This window comes from Microtus ochrogaster, chromosome 2 (genome assembly GCF_000317375.1).
Source record: "Microtus ochrogaster isolate Prairie Vole_2 chromosome 2, MicOch1.0, whole genome shotgun sequence".
NCBI classification, from domain to species: Eukaryota; Metazoa; Chordata; class Mammalia; order Rodentia; family Cricetidae; genus Microtus; species Microtus ochrogaster.
In genome coordinates this window covers 43599394-43618686 of record NC_022010.1, presented here as the reverse complement: position 1 = coordinate 43618686, position 19293 = coordinate 43599394, and the positions used below count along the sequence as shown (strand labels likewise).

The window sequence follows — 19293 nt, the reverse complement described above, 5'->3', positions numbered from 1 at the left end:
GGTATGTAAGTGTGACTTTTCAGGGTATGTAAGTGTGACTTTTGAGAGTCTAACTCTTCACTCATCATCCCACTTCCTTCATCATTGGCTCACTCATTTATTCTCTGTACATATAGACATGCATGGAGGTGGGAGAAAACCTGAAGGGGGAAGAAATCTATTGGTGCATCTCAATTACTTACCTGACATCTACTCAATCATTAGTGCCTTGCAGCTATCGAGACTGTGTTTCAAAAGGCAACTGAGCTCACATGCTTGAGGGTTGGGGTGATGGATGCCATCTTCGGTCTGTTGACTCCCAACCTTGCATGAGTGATCCTAGTTTGGGGACGAAGACCACTCAGGTTATTTCTTTGCTTTGGTCTGGTGTGGACGTATGTGCCTGTAATTCTAGCACTTAAGATGAGGAATGTTAGGTCATCTCGGGCTACATGGTGAGTTTAAGGCCTGCTTGAGCTACATGAGGCTGAGTCTCCGGAAATAAAATCTTGATAGCATACTCACCATCAATCCCCACCATCATTTAAGAATCATATGTGCCCTGTTTGTGCTCAAGAGCAGAGATCAGGATTTCTTTCTTTCTGATTTCTTTGTAGCTTTTAGCTGTGTCTACATGAAACTGGGTTTCTCTTTGTGCTTGAAGAATTGACCAGGAATTTTAGAGAACCCCCTCCACCTGCTTCTGTCGAGTGAATAGAAGCTCTCCCTCACCCATGCAGTGGTAGTTTTATTGGTGAATGTGGAACCAGCCTACAAGAACTGTGGTATAACATCTTGAGGTTCTTGATGTTCCTGGCCCAGGCTGAGGACACAGGGGATACAGTCTCAGTGCTCATGCATTCCATGATGCTCACCATTATTCAAGAAGTTCAGGTCTCTTTCATGGGCCCAGAACTGAAGTAAATGCTGCTGAGATACCTGGCCGGGTAATTAGAATGATACAAGAAAATACAAAGAACAGATCTAGCAGAGCATGGCACCATGTGGAGTAATTGAGTATTCCTGGAACAGTTCAGGCAATGGTGGGAGAAGTCAGGATCCGTGTCTTAAAGGAAGAGAGAGTTCTTAGTCTGGACCCAAGATACCTAAGCACATTTAGGATCCAGAGGTGCTTTCTCGGGAGCCTGCAGGGGAGGCTCCTGTGCAGCTGTCATCAGCCAGGGCAATGCAGAGTTGGCAGACACCAGCGCAGGCTCCGGAGTCAGCAAATCCTGTTCTGAACATGTCTTGCCTCTGTGGCCAGCAGGACGTAGACAAGCTACTGCGTCTCATGATGCTTCTGGGTTTTTGTTTTTCTCCCATCTCTAAATCAGGACCAGTAACAATAGTACCTCCCTCATGACACAGAATGCAAACACAGTGCCTGCCTAGCACAAACCAGCACATTCTCTCTCCTGGTCCTCGGGTGCCCCCTGGTGCCTGTGCTGTTGGGGACTCCCCAGCATCTGCCATGTGCGTTGCCTGATAAAGATTCCATTTCATTCCACGACTCTCAAAACTTTCAATGCCAGAAAACACAGCCTGTAAAACCTGCTGTACAGTTCAGGGAACTGAGTCCCAGAGATGTGAAGTGACTTGGTTATAACCACACAGCCATTTATTAAGAGTGCCAGGACCAGAAAGTAGGCCATGTGATCCATATTCCAGGTGCCCTGGGAAAAGCCTCAGAAGAGACACAGAAGTCATAAAATAAGACTGGGGGTGGGGGACAGAAAGATGCACATTATACAGGGGAAGACAGGTCACATATCCCAGGCAGAGACAGAGATAGACAGTGAGCAAAGGGAGGGAAACAGACTTAACCATGGAAGGCATTAAAACGGGTGTAGCTGGGGAGGAAGGTGAAATGAAATGTAAAATGGAGAGACAGACAAAAGAAAGAGCTAGAAATCCCCAATGGGATGATGGAGAGCACGCCAGCCTCTGCCATCTGGCCCACTGACATTTCTGGAGTTAGATCTTGCCCAGGTAGGAATATTTTGTCCTTTAAGGCTTGAAATAAGAGTGAAGCAGAAATATATAATCCAAAGATGTCAGAGGAAGAGACTCTATTTAAAACACCTGCTTCCAGAAATGGCCTGCCTCCCTTCTCCTGGTCCCAACAGGTGTCTTCTCAGCTTCCTTTCTCCATGCTGGGTTAGGTGAATGCTGGGACTTCATCTTAAAGGAACAACTGGAGTTGGACTCATTAAACTGAAGAAAGCAAAGAATGTCTGCTGTGCAATTAGTATGGAATATTTTTCAGTCCTGGTTTTGTTTTTCAGTTTAGTGTAGAACAATATTGGGCAACAGCAATAAAAGCACTCCGTGATAGCATCACCCATTCTCTACCCTGAGCCTTTTATGGTCCTGACACTCCTCTGGCTTCCCATGTATGCAAACAGCCAGTTCCAAGCCCACATAGACCTCAAACGGCTGGAAGGAACAAGGAGTAACTAGACATTTATTCTTTCTGGGAGAAGTAAATTGCTTGTGTGTTTTCGTGGTCAGAGAAACTGTTTTGGGAACACCACAGCAGGTCATCCTGCTCAGCCTCCCCTTCTTCCTTGCCAGGCTATTGTTTTGAATGGTGATTCTCTGAACTTTCTAAAGGTGTCTTTATACTATAAAGCATTTTTTTGAATGTTTACTGTACGCAAGTCTCTGTGCTAAGATGTTTGAAGCACCCTACACTGGAGAGAGGACATGTGCACCTTAGGACTTACTAGTGGCATTCGTTCAGGCCAGACAGCAAAAGAATGACAGCCTGGTAGAGTCCAGCAGAGTTCCCTCTGGTGGGGATGAGAGTTACACTGCTTCTTGGTGCATAGGAAGACAGAACAGGAATAGGAAGTCTGGCTAAATGCCTACCGCCGGCTGGAAGAAGGTGGGTCTGTTCACGGTGTTATGAATGGGGCAATGGCACCTTTGAGGCTCCTATGGCCTCCCCTAAAAAGAGCATCTTGTTATTAAGCATCCAGTCCTATGAGCTAACAGGAGTGGCAGCAAGATCTAGCTTGCTTGGCAGCAATGTTCAGAATTGATAAAAAGTACTATTAGAACCAGACTTCCTGAACTGCGAGGGAATCTTCCTGCATTAATTTTCTTGGTGCCTCATGTGGAAAATTATAGATTTTACTTTGTTGACTTTGTTTGCAAAGAAAAAAAATGCCCGAAAGAGATTTGTGAGTGTTCAATTCCAGATAACCAGCCATTTACCAACTGTAGTGACTGTAGCTCTTTAATCAGATGAAGCCAGTTTGGCCATTGAATAATCCAATTGGCAGTATTATGTAATAAAAGCTGAATAAAAGTGAGTATTGCAGGTTGCCTTGAGAATGATCAGCAGTAACAAAAGGGGGGACCAAAACATGGTGATCTGGAAACTAACTTTTCCTATAGAAGAAAAGATTGACATCTAGGAATGAGAGGCTCACACACCTTGTGCACACAGTCAGCTCTCAGAACACACATCTGAAGAACCAACTTCAGGACTTGAAATGGACTGTCTTTATGATAAGAGCATTGGGAGAAATTCAAACATCAAAGGAAAGATTAGTCCCAACCCTTGAGACTGAACTGTTTATAAAAGCTGCCTTGTTCAGAGCTCAGAGTTCACCGGCTGTAAAAGGAAGTATGATTGGACATCTAATCCCTTTACTTGCCTTCTCCTAGTTAATCTCCCAGCACCATGAGGCAGGTGGCAGTTTGGTCCCCATCTTTCTGAGGAGGAGACTGAGGTCAAGTACACTCACTTCTTTCTGATCCAACACCTGCTGGCAGAGCCCAGCCTCAAGCCCAAGTTAACCTGACATCAGAGCTCGTGCTGTTAGCCTCTCTGCTGCAGGGGGTGGGAGTCAGACACAGCCCGGGCCAAGGGGCTAGAATGTCACTGATCAAACAGCCCTGCTGGAGCACTTGGTTCCACAGGAAGAGATTTTTCCCAGTGTTGTGCAACTACTGACAGCCTCAGATTGACCCTGTTCCTTGTGTCCTGTCATTTAAGAATCACTCTCTACACCTCTTTATCTCTACTAGAAATTACCCCAAACACCCACTCCCAATTCTTGTTTTTCAGTCAGTGATGTCAGCTCAGACTTGGTGAGGCTTTCCTTTGTAGCATAGATTTGAATACTACCCACGTGCCTGTGGCAGTAATTAGCAGTTTATTTCTCACTTAAATTTTTAATGGTGATAATCCACTCATCAAGATATTTTCAGATAAAAAATACATGATTTTTTTAGGCAGAAAGAAAACGCAGCCAGAGTACCAGCAGGCTTCGCTGGACCTGAGGCAGGAGGGAAGGTGGGCAGTCGCTTTCTGATTGGAGTGAAGATAGGGGTATTTCCATCTCTGTGTGTCCTCATCCTAGTGGACATGCTCCATCCTTTTCCCCTAAAGGAGGAGGCAGTGGGTACCTCTCCTCTCGTTTTAGCCTCTGCGGGTTAGAGGCTGGCTGCTTGCATGTGCATATCCCTCTTCTGGGCATTTCACGGTTCTCTCCTACCCTTTCCTTCTGGATTCCTATTTTCCATCATACACCCAACTTGCCCTTCTCCCCTCCCCACCACAGCCTTCTTCTGTGTCTTTACTCTGTCTGTGTGCATGCGTGTGTGCTTGCATGTTCATACATGAGTGTGTGTGTGTGCTTGTATGTGCATGCATATGTGTTCTCGTGTGTTTGCATGTGCGTGCATGCGTGTGTGTGAATGTGTATATGCGCACGCTCATGCTTGCATGAACATACATGTGTGTGTATGCTCGTGTGCTTGCATGTCCATGCATGCGTGTGTGTGTGTTAGTGAAAACTCTATTCTGACTGGAGTGATTCTCCCAAGATGAGGATTTGCAAGGAAGGCCCAGCACTGCTGCTGTGTTCAGGAAAAGCTGATTGGAGGATGGGGGATAGTGAGAGGAAGAAGTCTCTTTGGAGAGGGTTGCTGACCCTTTAGACTTCCCTGATGCAGGGCTTACAGCATCTTTACTGTCTTCAATATATTTTTAATTATGCTTGTAAGTAATGAGAAAGCCATTCTTCAGGGTCGCCTCCCATGCTTAGCACATCCTCAGGCCTTAACATGCTAATTCTAGGGCACTGAGCACCAGGCTAAAGGAGTCCTGCTACTCACAGGGAATTATGGGAGGACTGTGAGCAGAGGAGAAGCGAAGTCAGAGTGAACTTAGGTAATCTGACAGGTGAGCTGTGTAGAGAGGGAGGAGGGGGAGAGTGGGGAGTTACAGTAATGGATTGTGGCGAGTGTGAGCGAAGAAAGTTGGGCTCTGTGGGTCTGAAAGCATTTATGTGAAAATTACTAAAATGTGTTGTTTATGTGTATGTGTGTGTGGACATGCGCACACACGTGTGTATATACACACAAAGGAGTTGTCATGTGTGCATATGGAACTATGTTTCTCAAAGTTTGGTCCTTGGGTTCTTGGCACTGACATCAGCTGAGCAGAGTGAGGACGGTTGTCAGACACCCTGTGGGAGATAATTCCACACTTTTTCATTCAGAATCTGGGGGTGAGTGGTGCCTCTATTTTAAAAGAATCCCAGAGCTTCTGACAGCAGTCTCAAGCCTTACTGGGAAGAAAGGGGAATCTATAAACTGGCACCAGACCAAGGAGGGTCTTTCAAAAAAGTTATAGGTACGCCAGCTTCAGTTCTCCCTAGGGAAAGAGGTATAGGATGTCTGGGATGTCAAGGCCCCCACTGAGGAAGACTGAGACATGGGCTCTCGGCTGCCTTCTACCTGGCATGGACCTGTTAGTAGGAAGAACTGCAGCTCTCAGGGGAAGGACAGGACAGACTGAGTGCCTGCTAACGAACCTTAGCTCAGCCCACCCAGAGGAATGGTGGCTTATCCTGCCATAGTGTGACATTTATTTTAATCATACTTGTTTCAAATAGAGGACAAAAAACCAAGTGAGTGACTGGCAGTTGAGCACTTGAGGTGACTCCTGCCTGCTCTCCAGTCTCAGCCTGACTGTTCTCCTTTGGGAACAGTGCACAGTGTGCTGTGTGAATAGACGAGAATGGCGACCCGATAGGCTCTCCCGGGCGCTCTTGCACACTGTGTGTACTTGAGCCTTTAACAACAAAATATGTTCCTGATGCCTGCCGGCACATAATCGCTTCAGATGGCTTTCTGGGTGGATGGGTGGGGAGCTGGGGCACTGGCACATAGGAATTGGGAGGAAGGAATTATTTGGTATACTAGAAGCCCTTATTTTACCATGGACCAATTGAGTATGCAAACTTAAAAGCCTATTTTGAATAAGGTAATTTATCAGAGAAAGCCAGATAAGGGGTCACAGGGTTGGGATTCTGATTCTATATTTGATTGCAAAAGGCACCCATCTCCTTTCAGGATTGTTGCCTCTGTCCATGTAGGATGTGGTAAAATAATGTTTCTTTTAGTTCACTTGTTCATTTATTTAGCATTTGAAAACACAGCAATGAACTAAACAAAGCCCTTGCCCTCATGGAGTTCATGTGGGTGGAAATGAAACAGGGCTCAAACTAAATAGACATGTGTGTGTTGCACGGCCTTAGTGAATGATTATAGGAATAAAGAGCTAAATAAAAACACTTAAGGATGGGTTTTAGAGGAGGGTCCAGGTGTGTCAAACAGGACTACAAAACCCTTGTCACTAAGAATAGTCTCTTTAGTTCAGTTTTGTTCATGGCCACTGTTCAGTGATGATCAGTAGTTTCCTTCAAAAGGTTATTTCCCTCCTCCTTGGCTACTAGAAGCCTGCCTCCTGCCCTGAAGAACATTTCCTCTTGATTGTATGTTAGATGGACTAAACACAACTAGACAGAAAGAAACGGGTGATTAAGAAACCACGTATAACTGGTTCCCAGATCTGGTTCAGGATGTGAACGTCTCTTAGAAAAGGCTGTTCTGGGCAAGCACTTATTTCTGGTTGAAATGCCGGGGCAGGAGAATGGAGCAAGAGTTTTTTTTTTACAAGTTGTTATTAGACTGTCTCGTTGTTGACGTGGTGAGGCCAGGCTACTCTAGTGACTAAGCAAATTAGGCTTGGAGTGGCTCAACAGAGAGAGCAGAAGCTGCAGCTACAGATGTGTGTGGCAACCTGTGGCCATAAATGTTCATCACCAACCCCCTAATCAGGAGGGGCAAGCAAGGGTGTTGTGTGGTGGAGGAAGAGGAGGATCAGATTCAGTGTGAACACTTCAAATTTCTTTCCTTCTCCTAGGAACTACCTGTCATGTGGGGCGGTGACAGGGGACAGAAAAACACAAAGAGGCAAGTTTGAATGCAGACTGTGAACAGTAGGGATATGGAGGACCTTTACATCCACCCCCAAAGGTCTATAGGAGACGGATCGGTTTGAATATAGGCTAGTTGGGAATATACTAAGCAACCACGATGTGTTCAGTAATAGCTTGGGCTGAATTCGGAATTATGAGGAGGTTGCAATCCCATGGGCAAGACAGGTCTTTGGGCCATAATTGTGAAGGGTTTTTTTCTATGTGTATTGTTTTTTATTTTTGCTCATACAGAGTAATGGGTTTCATGATGGTATTTTCATACCTATGTGACCTTATACTTCATTCCAATTAGTAATTGTAGTTTGAAGAGAATCAAAACATTTGGTATAGTAGTACCAAATGGTATGTATTGTAGTACATGCCCATAATCCCAGGATGTGGGGGATGGGGCAGAAAGATCCAAAATTTAAGGACAGCCTTAAGTATATCTTGAGTTTGAGGCCAGCCTGGCAAGATGACATTGTCTCAAAAACAACAATAGCAAAACCCACCAAGTCATAGAAAGGCAAGAGCCACTTACCTTGGAGAGGTAAACACTAGGAACGAAACTCTAGAGAGCAGGGTTTGGAGAGGTAAGACAGAATTTCACTAGCCAGTTGAGAGTGAGCAGGGCCTTCACCGATGTTTGGGATTTATGTGCCGGGTTAATGAGACTCTCAAAGCTACACCACAGTCAAGAACATAGGCATCAATTCCACTTAAGTCTGAGGTTGTGTTTTTAAAATGAATTCAGTGTTCCCTCTTTTTTTATTTTTTTAATGGCACCTCATACATTAATGATGTATCATTTATTTTTAACCCTTAGCATATAAATTACATCTTTGAAACCAGAGGCACAGCTTGCCACATCAGATTGACAGTTGTCATTAGAGGATATTTTCCACTCAAGTTCAGGGTGGCAACAGTCACTGTCATTTATGAACATACCAGAGCATGTGTGCAGAGAGAGATTCTAGGAAGTCAGCTTCTCAGAGCTAGCCTGCCTTGCTCCTTTGATTGCGTCCAGTGACTGCCTCCCTCTGTTCCCAGCAATCTGTGCCCCTGGGGATCAATCTTACTGCTTTCTCCTCTGTCACCACCACGTCCAGCCACACAGTCCTGGCCGTGTTTTTTTTCCAAATCTAAGCCTCATCAGAATTTGAACTTTTGTCTCATTTTCCCACCTCTTCCCAAGCTTCCCTCTGATTGATTTTCCATAATCAAAGCCATAGCTTTCCCATGAGGATCTGATGGTGTCTCTCCCCTTTGTAGCCTTTCGCTGGATGGTTATCAAAATGGTTACTAGAACCTTCCATTCAGCACACCATAACGCATTGCAGTTTTGTTCAGACTTCTCTGGGCCTGTTTCCCATTTCCTTTCTACTGGAGCTGTGCATGTGTGCGCCTTTTCCATTTCTAACTTAGTTAAGTAATAGTGTCTCTCGAACCACAGTAGTCTCATTTCTGCAGAGACCTTCCAACTCCACCTAGAAAGCACCTCAACAATTAATGAAGAATTGTGTGATTTAACGACTAGTGTTTGTTAGCCCATGGACTGAGCACTCATGGCTGTCTCTAACCTCATATCCATGGGGTAGCTCTAGTGCCTGCCTCTAGGGCCCACTAAGACTAATAAGTAAATGTAGGAATATGTGAATATTCATGTTCCGTTCTTCTCTGCTACTCAGGGACTCTTTAGATACAAACAAACAAACAAGACAGCATCTCCGGCGGCAGAAATACTTAAACACCAACTCAGAAGCCATCATCACATCTGCATGGCTCTCATCTTATATCAACCTTGACTATAGTTTATCATGGAGTATCTTTAATATTATCTTCTAGACAGACAAGGGGAGCTAAACGGGGGATGCATACAAGGGGTTCTTTTGATGCCGAGTTATACTCATGGGACCGAGAGTTTTTATAGCTAGAGCGCTGATTAGTCTTCATTCATTGGTTCAGATTCTGGGATCTGGCTCACATATACTAACTCACTAAAAACTCAAGGGTGTCCAAATTCCTGAGCTGCACGCCAAATTTCAGGGTGTGGTGTACCTGTCAACACTGCCAATGTCTACTGAGAAGCACATTGCCCTGCTGTGCAGGTCTGCCTGGGAAACTGTGTTACACTGAAGGCCATGGATCAGGATCAAGAGGGCTTGTGCTATGTATGTATGTATGGAGGGGGGGGGGAGTAATGGCTCCAGCTGAACCATTGGAAACAAATTGAGCAGAAGGTATCACTTTCAATAGCACTTTATCTATTGGTTGTCTGCATATGTCCTTAAGTACTTTTTCTGTAAGTATATTTAAAGTTAGTATATTAATTTGCTAAATCACTTGCTTTTTTATTTGCTGAATTGATTTACACACAGTCCTTGAAGGCTTATTCAGGTTGCATGTATTTCTCTACAGCTTCAGATCTCGGGCAGAAGCTGTACTGAGTATTCTCAGTATAACATCACAGAATAATTGAAGCTACGTTAAACCGAATAAAAGCCTCTCAAATATGAAATAAATAGATTTTTTGAGTAATAAAGGCAGAGCTAATTAAGTAAACTAAGTGTCCCTGACTGAAAATGAATCGCTGTTTTAAGGAAAGCAGAATTACTTTAAAATGAAACAAATTGCTCTTTAAAAAAAAAAAAGGCTTAGAAATTGTAGGATCATCCCTCCACCCTGCATGGGATGAAAAGTGAGAGCTCTATGTGAACTAGTAGGTTGAAAGCATTCCTCTTCAACCAGTATGGTTCTTAAAACTGCTGATAAAACAAAAACAAAAACAAAAAAACAGTAAAAGGTAGGAGTGACTGTCGAGATAATCCCACTAATGAAGCACTTTCCTTGTCCTGAAGACAGAGCTTCTGAGCTCCTTTACTTGCTGCCTTTCAGGGTTTGAAAAGCAGGAATATAGCACGATCATAGTTGTCTTCCCACAAACGGACCTCCAGGGTCTCTCTAAACACTTGTGTATAGAGCCGAAGTCTGCCACTTGAAATTTTCTAAGTCTCCATTCCTGGGGCCGGAGAGATGGCTCTCCTTGAAGAACATTTGGTGCTTTTGCAAAGGACCCACCAAGGTCAGTTCCTAGCACCCATACCTGGCAGTTCACAGCCACCTATAACTCCAGTTCAGAGGATCTGATTCCCTCTTCTGGCCTCTGGGGGCACCCACACACTTGTGGCATATATATATATATATATATATATATATACAAAGACATATAACACATCAAATAAAAATCTACTTACCTAGTGCTTAAACAGTCATGAGCAGGCTTTCTTTTCTAAATTCTAATGGACGATTAATTACTGGACTCTTTGTGCTTATATTTGGACTTTGTTGGCCTCAATTCTGCACCCCCATACATCTCTGTCACTAGCACCACCCTAGTATGGGCTTCTGAAAGTGAGAGGGAAGACTTCAAAGACTCCCATACTTTGCATATTGCAGACATTAACTGGCCTCAGTGTCCAAATAAGTGATTCTCTATAGGAAGAGTTCACATGTCTGCAGCCTGTGGAACAGTTCAGTCTGCTTCTCTTTGCCACAGGGAAATCCATATTTTTTTTAAAAAAAAAAAAAACACCTTTAAACAAACCTACTTTATCTGAATCACTCTCCAGAAACTTCCTCTTAACATCTGAGAAGGCTGTTACATTATTAATTGGGTACTTGCCTGTACTGCAAGAGCAGATGGGCCCAGTGGTATAGTGACAGGCATCACAAGCATGCCTGTACTGTACTATAACTCTGACTTCACTGCAACCCACGTCAACTCCCCAGAGACCAGACGATAAGCTGTCTCCCTATTCCCTGGGATGCATTTGTATTTGTGAGATGAAAATGTTCTTTTAAAGCTTTGTCCCTCTGTGCACCTTCCCAATCATCCCTTAGGAAAGCATCTCTCATCTTAGCATCTCCCCTCCCTCTGCTGTCGTAGCTACTATTGCTCTAGGCTTAAACTTCATGGAAAACGTCTTTAGGCTAAATTGCTAAGCCTGTGAGAACATGGAGTTTCTTCTGCATTCTAGAAAGATAAATACTCTAGGCCTTCGGATGCAGAGACCTTAACCGGTTTGTTTGTTTGGTTGTTTGGATGGTTGGTTGGTTGGTTGTTTGGATGGTTGGTTGGTTGGTTGTTTGGATGGTTGGTTGGTTGGTTGGAGAGAGGTGGCGGGAAGGCAGAGGAGGTGTTGTCCTTGCAATCACCCATGTTGAACAGCTGGGGGTGCAAGACTGAGCCTCGAGTGTTCGATAAGGCAGGGACCTGTGTCGGGTGCCATGCTATGCTGTTTTGTGGTGGAGTGACAGGCGAGTAGCATAGCCCTGCTTCACTGCTGTCACCTCATTTCTTATCAGTGTAGCCGACTTTACTTGATGGGGTAGAAGCCAAGAAGAGGTTCACCTGTGTCTGGTAGCTTGTATTGCTCATTTCAAACAATGGACTGGCATGTAGGAAACCCTGACTTCCATCCTTGGCACCAAATAACAAAAATAATAGCAACAAACAGGAATAAATAAAATAATGGGGTGACTAGGGCTTTTTCTTTTTTATTGTTTTTGTTGTGTTATACATTTTTCTCTGCTTCCCCCCTTCCTCCCCTCTCTCCTTCTACCCTCTCCCATGACCCCCATGCTCCCAATTTACTCAACAGATTTTATCTTTTTCTCCTTCCTATGTAGATCCATGTAGTCTCTCTTAGGGACCTCTTTGTTGTCTAGGTTCTCTGGGGTTGTGGATTGTAGGCTGGTTTTTCTTTGCTTTATGTTAGGGCTTTTAAAACCAAAAAAGGAATGGGAAGCTAGTCTTGAGACCAAAATGACTGAGCTGAATTTAGTTTAAGGTGGGACTATTCCATTGCCAATGACTTGTATTCATGGTGCAGCATGAATTCTAATTGGTATTAATAATAAAAACCCAGAGTCAGATATTAGGGAGTGAAAGCCAAGAGATCAGAGAAGCAGAGCAGCCAACTTACCTCTACCAAGCCTCAGACTGAAGGGGAGATCGTGTCTCTGCCAATCCTCAGACTATATACTCAGACTGCATCTCCAGACTGCAGTGAGCTCATGTCTCCTCCCGCCTCATATTCCTCCCTCTGCCCAGCCATGTCCCTTCCTGTCTCCACCTCCCTCGTGCTGAGATTAAAGGCGTGGGATCCCAAGTGCCGGGATCACCTTTATGTGAGCTCATTTTCTCTTGTAGACAGATTCAATCTCGTGTAGCCCAAAGAGTCCTTGAACTAACAGAGATTCCTCTGCCTCTGTCTCCTGAGTCCTGGGATTAAAGGTGTATGCCACCACTCCCTGGTTTCTATTGGCTTAGCTCTGCCAATAGAGCTAATCTTCAGGCAATCTTTATTTATTACGACACAAACAAAATATCACTACACAATAGGTTAGGCATTTCTATTGGACTACTGTTCTCACGGGCATGGGGCTGGGTGAGTAGGATTCAAGCAGTTGTACGCGGGGCCACTTGTTTTTCCTTCTGAGAAATCACTGTTTCCTGTCTTCTTTCTCTGGCCAGGTGCTGGACTGGATTGAGAACCACGGTGAGGCCTTTCTCAGCAAGCATACTGGGGTTGGGAAGTCCTTGCATCGAGCACGGGCACTACAGAAGAGGCACGATGACTTTGAAGAAGTGGCTCAGGTATGTGCGCATGCAGTGTGTGTCAAATAGAAACTTGTTGGGATGAGAGTCTATGTCTGCTGTTCTGTCTTCCTGACTAATATGAGAAGGCCTTTGTCTTCTTTTGGAGACCACCAGGTGAGCGGTCAGTTCAAGGTCTTAGAAACTCTTCCTACCACTGTGATTTTTAAAAACAAATGTCTTATGCACAAGGTGCTGCTGGCAGGAGGGTAATGTTGTCAGTCCTATCACCAGCCCAGGGTCTCCACTTTGGACTGCCACTCCTGCTAAGTGGGAGCTGAAACTGCCACAGCCCTGCTTGCAGAGCTGCGCACCATCTGAGACCTGAAGGAGGAGATGGGACCTGCTTGTCAGCCTTGTGCATACGGGGCAGATATGTTCCGAGACTGCGCCTAGGGTCACTTCCATCTTTAGTTTAAAATTTGCTCAGTATTCAGTCTTTTAGCTGAGGATGCACATTCAAAAAAAACACTGTTTTCTAATTTGGGCAAGGACATGGTTTGAATGGCTGGTTATTTGTCCACCTCCAAAACTTAACCTGACTGTGTTATATTCGTCTATTGGGATAGTTTCCACATAGATCCTGAAAGCCTTCATCTTCAGGATGAAGCATTGCTGCACAGCTGTTTGTTAAAGGTATGATCAGCTGCCGTGGAAAACAAACTCGTGAGGGTAGGATTAGGCCGGGTGTCCAAATGGAACGTATGGGTCAGTGCACTGACGTAGCGAGGGTGACAAAGCTGTGTCTTTTCACATCACAGCTTTAGCTAGAACAGGCTGTGAGCCTACCTGCAGGTAGCCTGCAATGTAAATGCTACCCTGAGCATTGTGCAGAGCCTGGACCCTCATCTTGGAAGGCAGCCAGCCCCCTGCAGGCTCTAAAAGAGGTCTAACTAAGGACAGAAGAGCTATGGAGCATTACTGTGTCTTGAGGAGACCTTCAGGAATAGGAGAAAGGAAGAAGAGGGGGGAGAAAGTAGAATTACAGTAAGATCCAGCAATTCCATTTGGTGTATTACTAAGAGGAGCAAAATGGGGGTATTTGTACCCCCATATTCCCAGAACCATTATTCCCAATAGCCCAAAGGTGGGAGTGGTACATAATCACATTCATCAGAGGATGAAAAGTGAACACATGTGATACGTACATACAATAAATTATCATTCAGCTTCAAAGGGGGAGGAAATGCTTGCAGGTGACAGAGTGTTGATGAAATTTGAAGCCTTACACTGAGAGAAGGAGACAAGTCACAGTAGGAGACATATTGAAGGGTTCCACTCTTATCTAGGGAGCCTGGTGTAGCCACGTTCACAGAGACAGAGGAGAATGGTGGTTATCGTGGAGTAGGAAAGCGAGGAGATTGCTGTGTCGCAAAGTTTGGGTTTTGCAAGATGGCTTCCTAAGATACGTGGTTGAAGGCTGCACAGAACTTTACACTTAAAGTTGTAAATATGGTTTCAGGTTGTGCATGTTTTACTACAATTTTAAATATAATATTTTGGTTTTTTGAAAATTTTATATACACGGTGTATTTTGGTCTTACTCACCACCCTCCTCCCAGGCCCACTCTCTACCCCTCCACTGACTCCCAGCTTCGTGTCCTTTCTTAAAACAAAGATTAAAAACTCATTGAGTTCATTTTGTGCTGCCCATATATACGTGGGTATGGGCACATCCACTGGAACATGGTCTGTGTACAAGGCCACACCTTTAAAGAAAACTTGACTCTTTTCCCCAGACACCATGGATTGCCAGTAGCCCCTCTGCTAGAGACAAAGTCTCATGAGCCACCCACCCCATGGCTTATCACACTTTTTTAAAGCCCCATAGTCATATGAAGACACTCTGTAGGACTAGCTGTGATTGATCAATGTTGCGTGGACACAGGTGCTGTGTGGGCTGTGATGGACAAGACAGAGCTATGATCCAGATGCTCTGGTTATCTCTCTAGTCTACTAGGACACAAGGGATGGGCGAGCCTGTGTGCATCCCTCTACAGAGAGTGGAGCCGTTGTACTTGGTGGTCTCTCAGAGTAGAGGCATCCCATAGTTTGGCTGATCCTCTTTTCTGAGCTGTGCTATATAGTACAGACCCTCCTTTTCTGGGAGGATGTCACAAAAAAACATAGCTCAACTTTCGTCAGTGCTGTCTCATTGTCTGTAATGGGCTACAGACTCAAGGGCATCTCCAATCTTGGTTTGTAGGCCTCGAGAGGCCTATTGGCTTTTGTGTGTTGTTATATTCAAATAAGTCTGTGTCCACCATGAGCCCATTTCTTCTGACTCTTCCACCAATGCCTGAGACTCCTTACATCTGGAACAGTGCTTTTCAGTTATCAAAAGAGGCACACTAACTTAAACTCATTCTACAGGGAGAATGGACACCTTTTTGAGTTATGGATAATGTCAGCTTTGTGTTATAGAAGATGACGTGGAGGCTCAGAAAGTTCTTTAATGTGGCCGCATCACCTTGCCATTGGCACATACAGTATGCGTGCCCCAAAGAAAGAATGGGGGGAAGCAGCTGTACCGTTCTGTTTCGCAGTCATTGCAGCTTTTCTCTGACCCTTCCAATGAAGTCATATTTCCCTAATGGGCTTTCTGATTGGATCCTATCTTCTTTCAAACAGGAGGGCATTGTGACTTCCAAAAGGCTCAGGATGTGTCCTCAATAAAGAAGAGCAAGGTGGGCTAAAAGGGAAGAGCCCAAGCAAGGGGGTCATGAGGTTTGGTTAGTGGGCCAGCAAAGGTGGAGGTTGTAGTTTGAAAATTAATGAGACCTCTCTCTTTGTCCCATCCTCACTCTGAACTATTTGAGCTTTTTAGCAACCTTGAATTTATGGTTTTAATAAGAAAATCAGACCACAAAAAGAGCGAATGGACTGACTATCGGTAGCCATGCGCCTGGGACGGGCTTTGCTCTGTGGGACATGATTACTGGAGATGAAGACAGAGCCATCCCTCAGGAGAGGATTGTTTTTCTTTTGCTTCTGGTCTCAGGTGAGGACTACTGGAAGGAAGGGATATAAACAAAAAGTGTAACTTTTTAAAGATAAAATCTCTCTTATACAGCCAAGGCTGGTCTGGAACTCACTAGTAGATCAGGCTAGCCTCAAACTTGTCCTCCTGCTGATGTCTCCCGAGTGCCGGGATTATAGGTGTGTGCGAGCACAGAAAATTCTTGGACAATGATAGAGCACCGTGACAGAAAGCCATAGCCCTTGCTCTGTGTTTTTGGTGTTGCTGTGGGAAGAATGGTCAGGAAGAATACGGTTGGTCATGTGTCCACACCTCATGTTGTAGACTAACAAACTAGAGGCCACTCATCAGCGGTGCCCTAGAGGGAGGGCTCTTTGAGCCTCATCATCTTAGGAGGCTTTGATGTAAGACCGACATGAGGACTGAGTTCCAAGCACTCATTCTCTGTGTTTGGGTTTTAAGCCGGGTCAGGGAGAGAGCTACTACATCTGTTGTGGTTCCCAGAAATTTGGTTTTCTCAGTGCTCAAGCAAAGGAAATGATTAACCCTGAGGAGAGCTTGAAGGGCAGTAAAATCCCTGAGCCAATGAATCTGCACTCTAGGATGCTGGAGGTACCTTTGATTGGTCACCCTGAGGTAAAGTCAGTTAAGGCAACTGCTCAAACGGTCATAAATTCAATAAAGAATTGGTATAGCGATCCACTACCCAACCATTTATTTGAAGATAAAGTAGTTGAGTATCCAGCCATCCTGCAGATGGCGCTGTTGGAACAAGCTACACAGAGGAAAGACAGCAGTCCCTAGGATCTGCAGGATGGGTAGGGACAGGGGCACTCAGAGTGCAGGTCCTGAGGCCCTGCCAGGGATTCCCCAGGAAATCTGTGTCCCCAGACCTTCGAATTAGCATCACTTGACTTGCTTTGCTCCTACAGAAGATGTGAACTATGACACTGAGAGAAGTATCCCCTGATCCTGCAAAAGAAAAACAACAACAACAACAAAAAAAAAAAAAAAAAACCACCTCAATTCAAGTTGTCGGTTAACTCACCAAATGACACAGTCATAGAATAAAGCAGATTTTAAGAGGCATTTGTATTCCTGCGGTACATTTTCACTGGGATAATCAGCAAGTTTGAGTTGTTGCCCCTAGTAGCATGATTGTGGGGGATGGACGTGCCCGTGTCTTTCCAGGTCACGGATTAGAATATGGCACGGTTGTATTGGCCGGAGATACTGTGCTATGTGGTGGGAAAGCACTCATATGCCCACGGTGTAGAGAGCAGCTCTGCTGCCCTGTGAGCGGTCTGCTTTGTGGTCTCGTTATCTGGAAGGCCGGAGTCTCTATAAGCCTAGGTAGTTCCAAATTAGAAGCTTTGAATTTACATTACCCAAGGTCTCAACACACCAAATCCCATTTGAGCCACTAAGCACATTTAAGTAGCATTAGTGCACTAGTTTGGAAAGAATAGACAACTTTAAGAAATAATAAGACATGGACACAATGAAGTGATTCAGCCAACAAATCTCCACCTAGTTGTTTTGCTGTATGATAACCTGTATTTCTCTCAGACATGAATAGAATATGTTTAAAAATCCATTCTGCATTTGAGACCAAAATAAAATGTGTGGAAATAGAAGGACTCTAGTGGATCAGAGCATCTTTAATGTCTGGATATTCCGTGTCATCAGTAAACCTGAAGTGCTAAAGGCTAATAAGCCAGGGTCATGCGTAGGAATTAAAAGCCTGTGTCCTGAAAGTGACCACTAGCCACCATTAATATCCTTGCCCGTGAAGTCTCAGTGTTGGACATTGAGACATACATTTCTATAATCGAATAAAAACGCAGCAAGCGTATTTAGCTCTCTCAAAAGTTTCATCTTAAGAAAAATTCTTTGCCCCTTTGGAGTTTTTAAAGAGAATTGTGGGTGAAAGCTAAAAATAGTGTTACTTCATCTGGTGATGCAGTAAACATGGCTGCCGAGGGTGGCGTGGTGACCTTTGAAATCCGTTGCTTCTTTCTTCGGGCCAAGATGATGACCGTTTATAGCAGCTGCAGACGACAGCAGATGGCAAAGGTGGGAGAGACTAAATAGGTGCTTTTCACACTCCAGCTTCCTCACAAGGACGAGAGGTTTTTAGACAGATGAAAAAGTTCTGAAGGAAAAAGCCAAGCATATGTATAAAATTTAATGTCATGAAGTTGGCAAGTGGAAGGATGTGAAGCAGCCAAGAGATGAAGGGCAGCTTTGCCCTTTGGATTTTCTGTGACATTTCGGATGGATTCAGGACATTGCCTTGCCTCTGTGGACCCCAGGGAGAAGTTACAAGCTTGAACTGATGGAGAAAGGCTCTTGTGACCACTCTCTGGGGGCAGGAATGTTTTATGTGTGGATAACACCAAACCCAGAGGCCTGAAGGTCAATAATTGGGCTAGGAGCCACTATGGAAGACACGGAAAGGTCTCCACGTGTCTCTTATCAAACCTGTGGATTATCTCCCTCTGTTTTTACTTCTTGTACATTCAGAAGACATTGGGGCTGTGTTCCTAATGACTCTAACACGCTGAAAGCCTCCCAAGCACAGGTGGTGTTTTTAGCTCTCTTTCCATGTGATGTAGTGACTGGCAAAGAAGGGAAGCTTTGGGAAACAAATGGTTCTCTGTGTGAAGTGTGTTTCTGAAGTTTTCTGGACCATGTCTGCCGAGTGATTATGATGGGCTCCTGGCAGGGAGGCGAGCCCATGCTGCGAAGAATGGAAAGGATACCAATTGTAAGAGAACCCTGCTGCTCTGTGCTGCTCTATGGACTTAAATGAATTTGAAGGAAATTCATTTACTGGGAAAATAACCCAGTCAAACCAGTACCAGAAATGCCTCAGGCTCCACTCAGGTATTATAGAGAGGAGCACTGTGACGATCATCTTGGGCTAAAAACCTAAGAAAGCTCCAGCAAACAAAACTTCAAACTGCTCTTGTGTTCTTTTTCTAAAAACTAACCTATGGCATATGCAGCAAGTGGCACACTTAAATCATTTGACCCAAGAAGACGAATGTGTCAAATTTCCCTGTGGCCTCAGTGGATCAGCCCCTTAACTAGAAAAGTGGCTCGGGAAGAGGAGTCTTGGTTGAAAGAATTCCTTCCGGTAGGAGAGGGAATTTATCAGGGAGTTTTGTCCATTCTGTGTCGTCATAACATCTACAGCCTGAGGGTAGTAAGAAATATGAAGAAATGATGTGAAAATACAAGAAGTACATATACACAAGCCATGTCTGCGCCCTCAGATGAAGGCAGTGAGAACGCTATTCTGATGGGCTTCTAGTTCGGGAGGAAACTATGATGGCGATGGGAGTTTTAATCTAGCTTCTCCTGGACAGTTTGTGATGCAGCTTTATCTT

The 19293-nt window shown here is 44.6% G+C and overlaps 1 protein-coding gene across 12 annotated transcripts in view; it reads left to right on the top strand.

Moving 5' to 3' along the window:
- Positions 1 to 19293, top strand: part of Kalrn (kalirin RhoGEF kinase) — a 609827-nt gene that overhangs the window by 265162 nt on the left and 325372 nt on the right. For all 12 annotated transcript variants that reach the window (XM_026785738.1, XM_026785749.1, XM_026785747.1 and 9 more), the window contains exon 10: positions 12796 to 12918. In XM_026785738.1, the coding sequence (XP_026641539.1) occupies positions 12796 to 12918 (123 nt within the window). The remainder of the gene's footprint in view (positions 1 to 12795; positions 12919 to 19293) is intronic.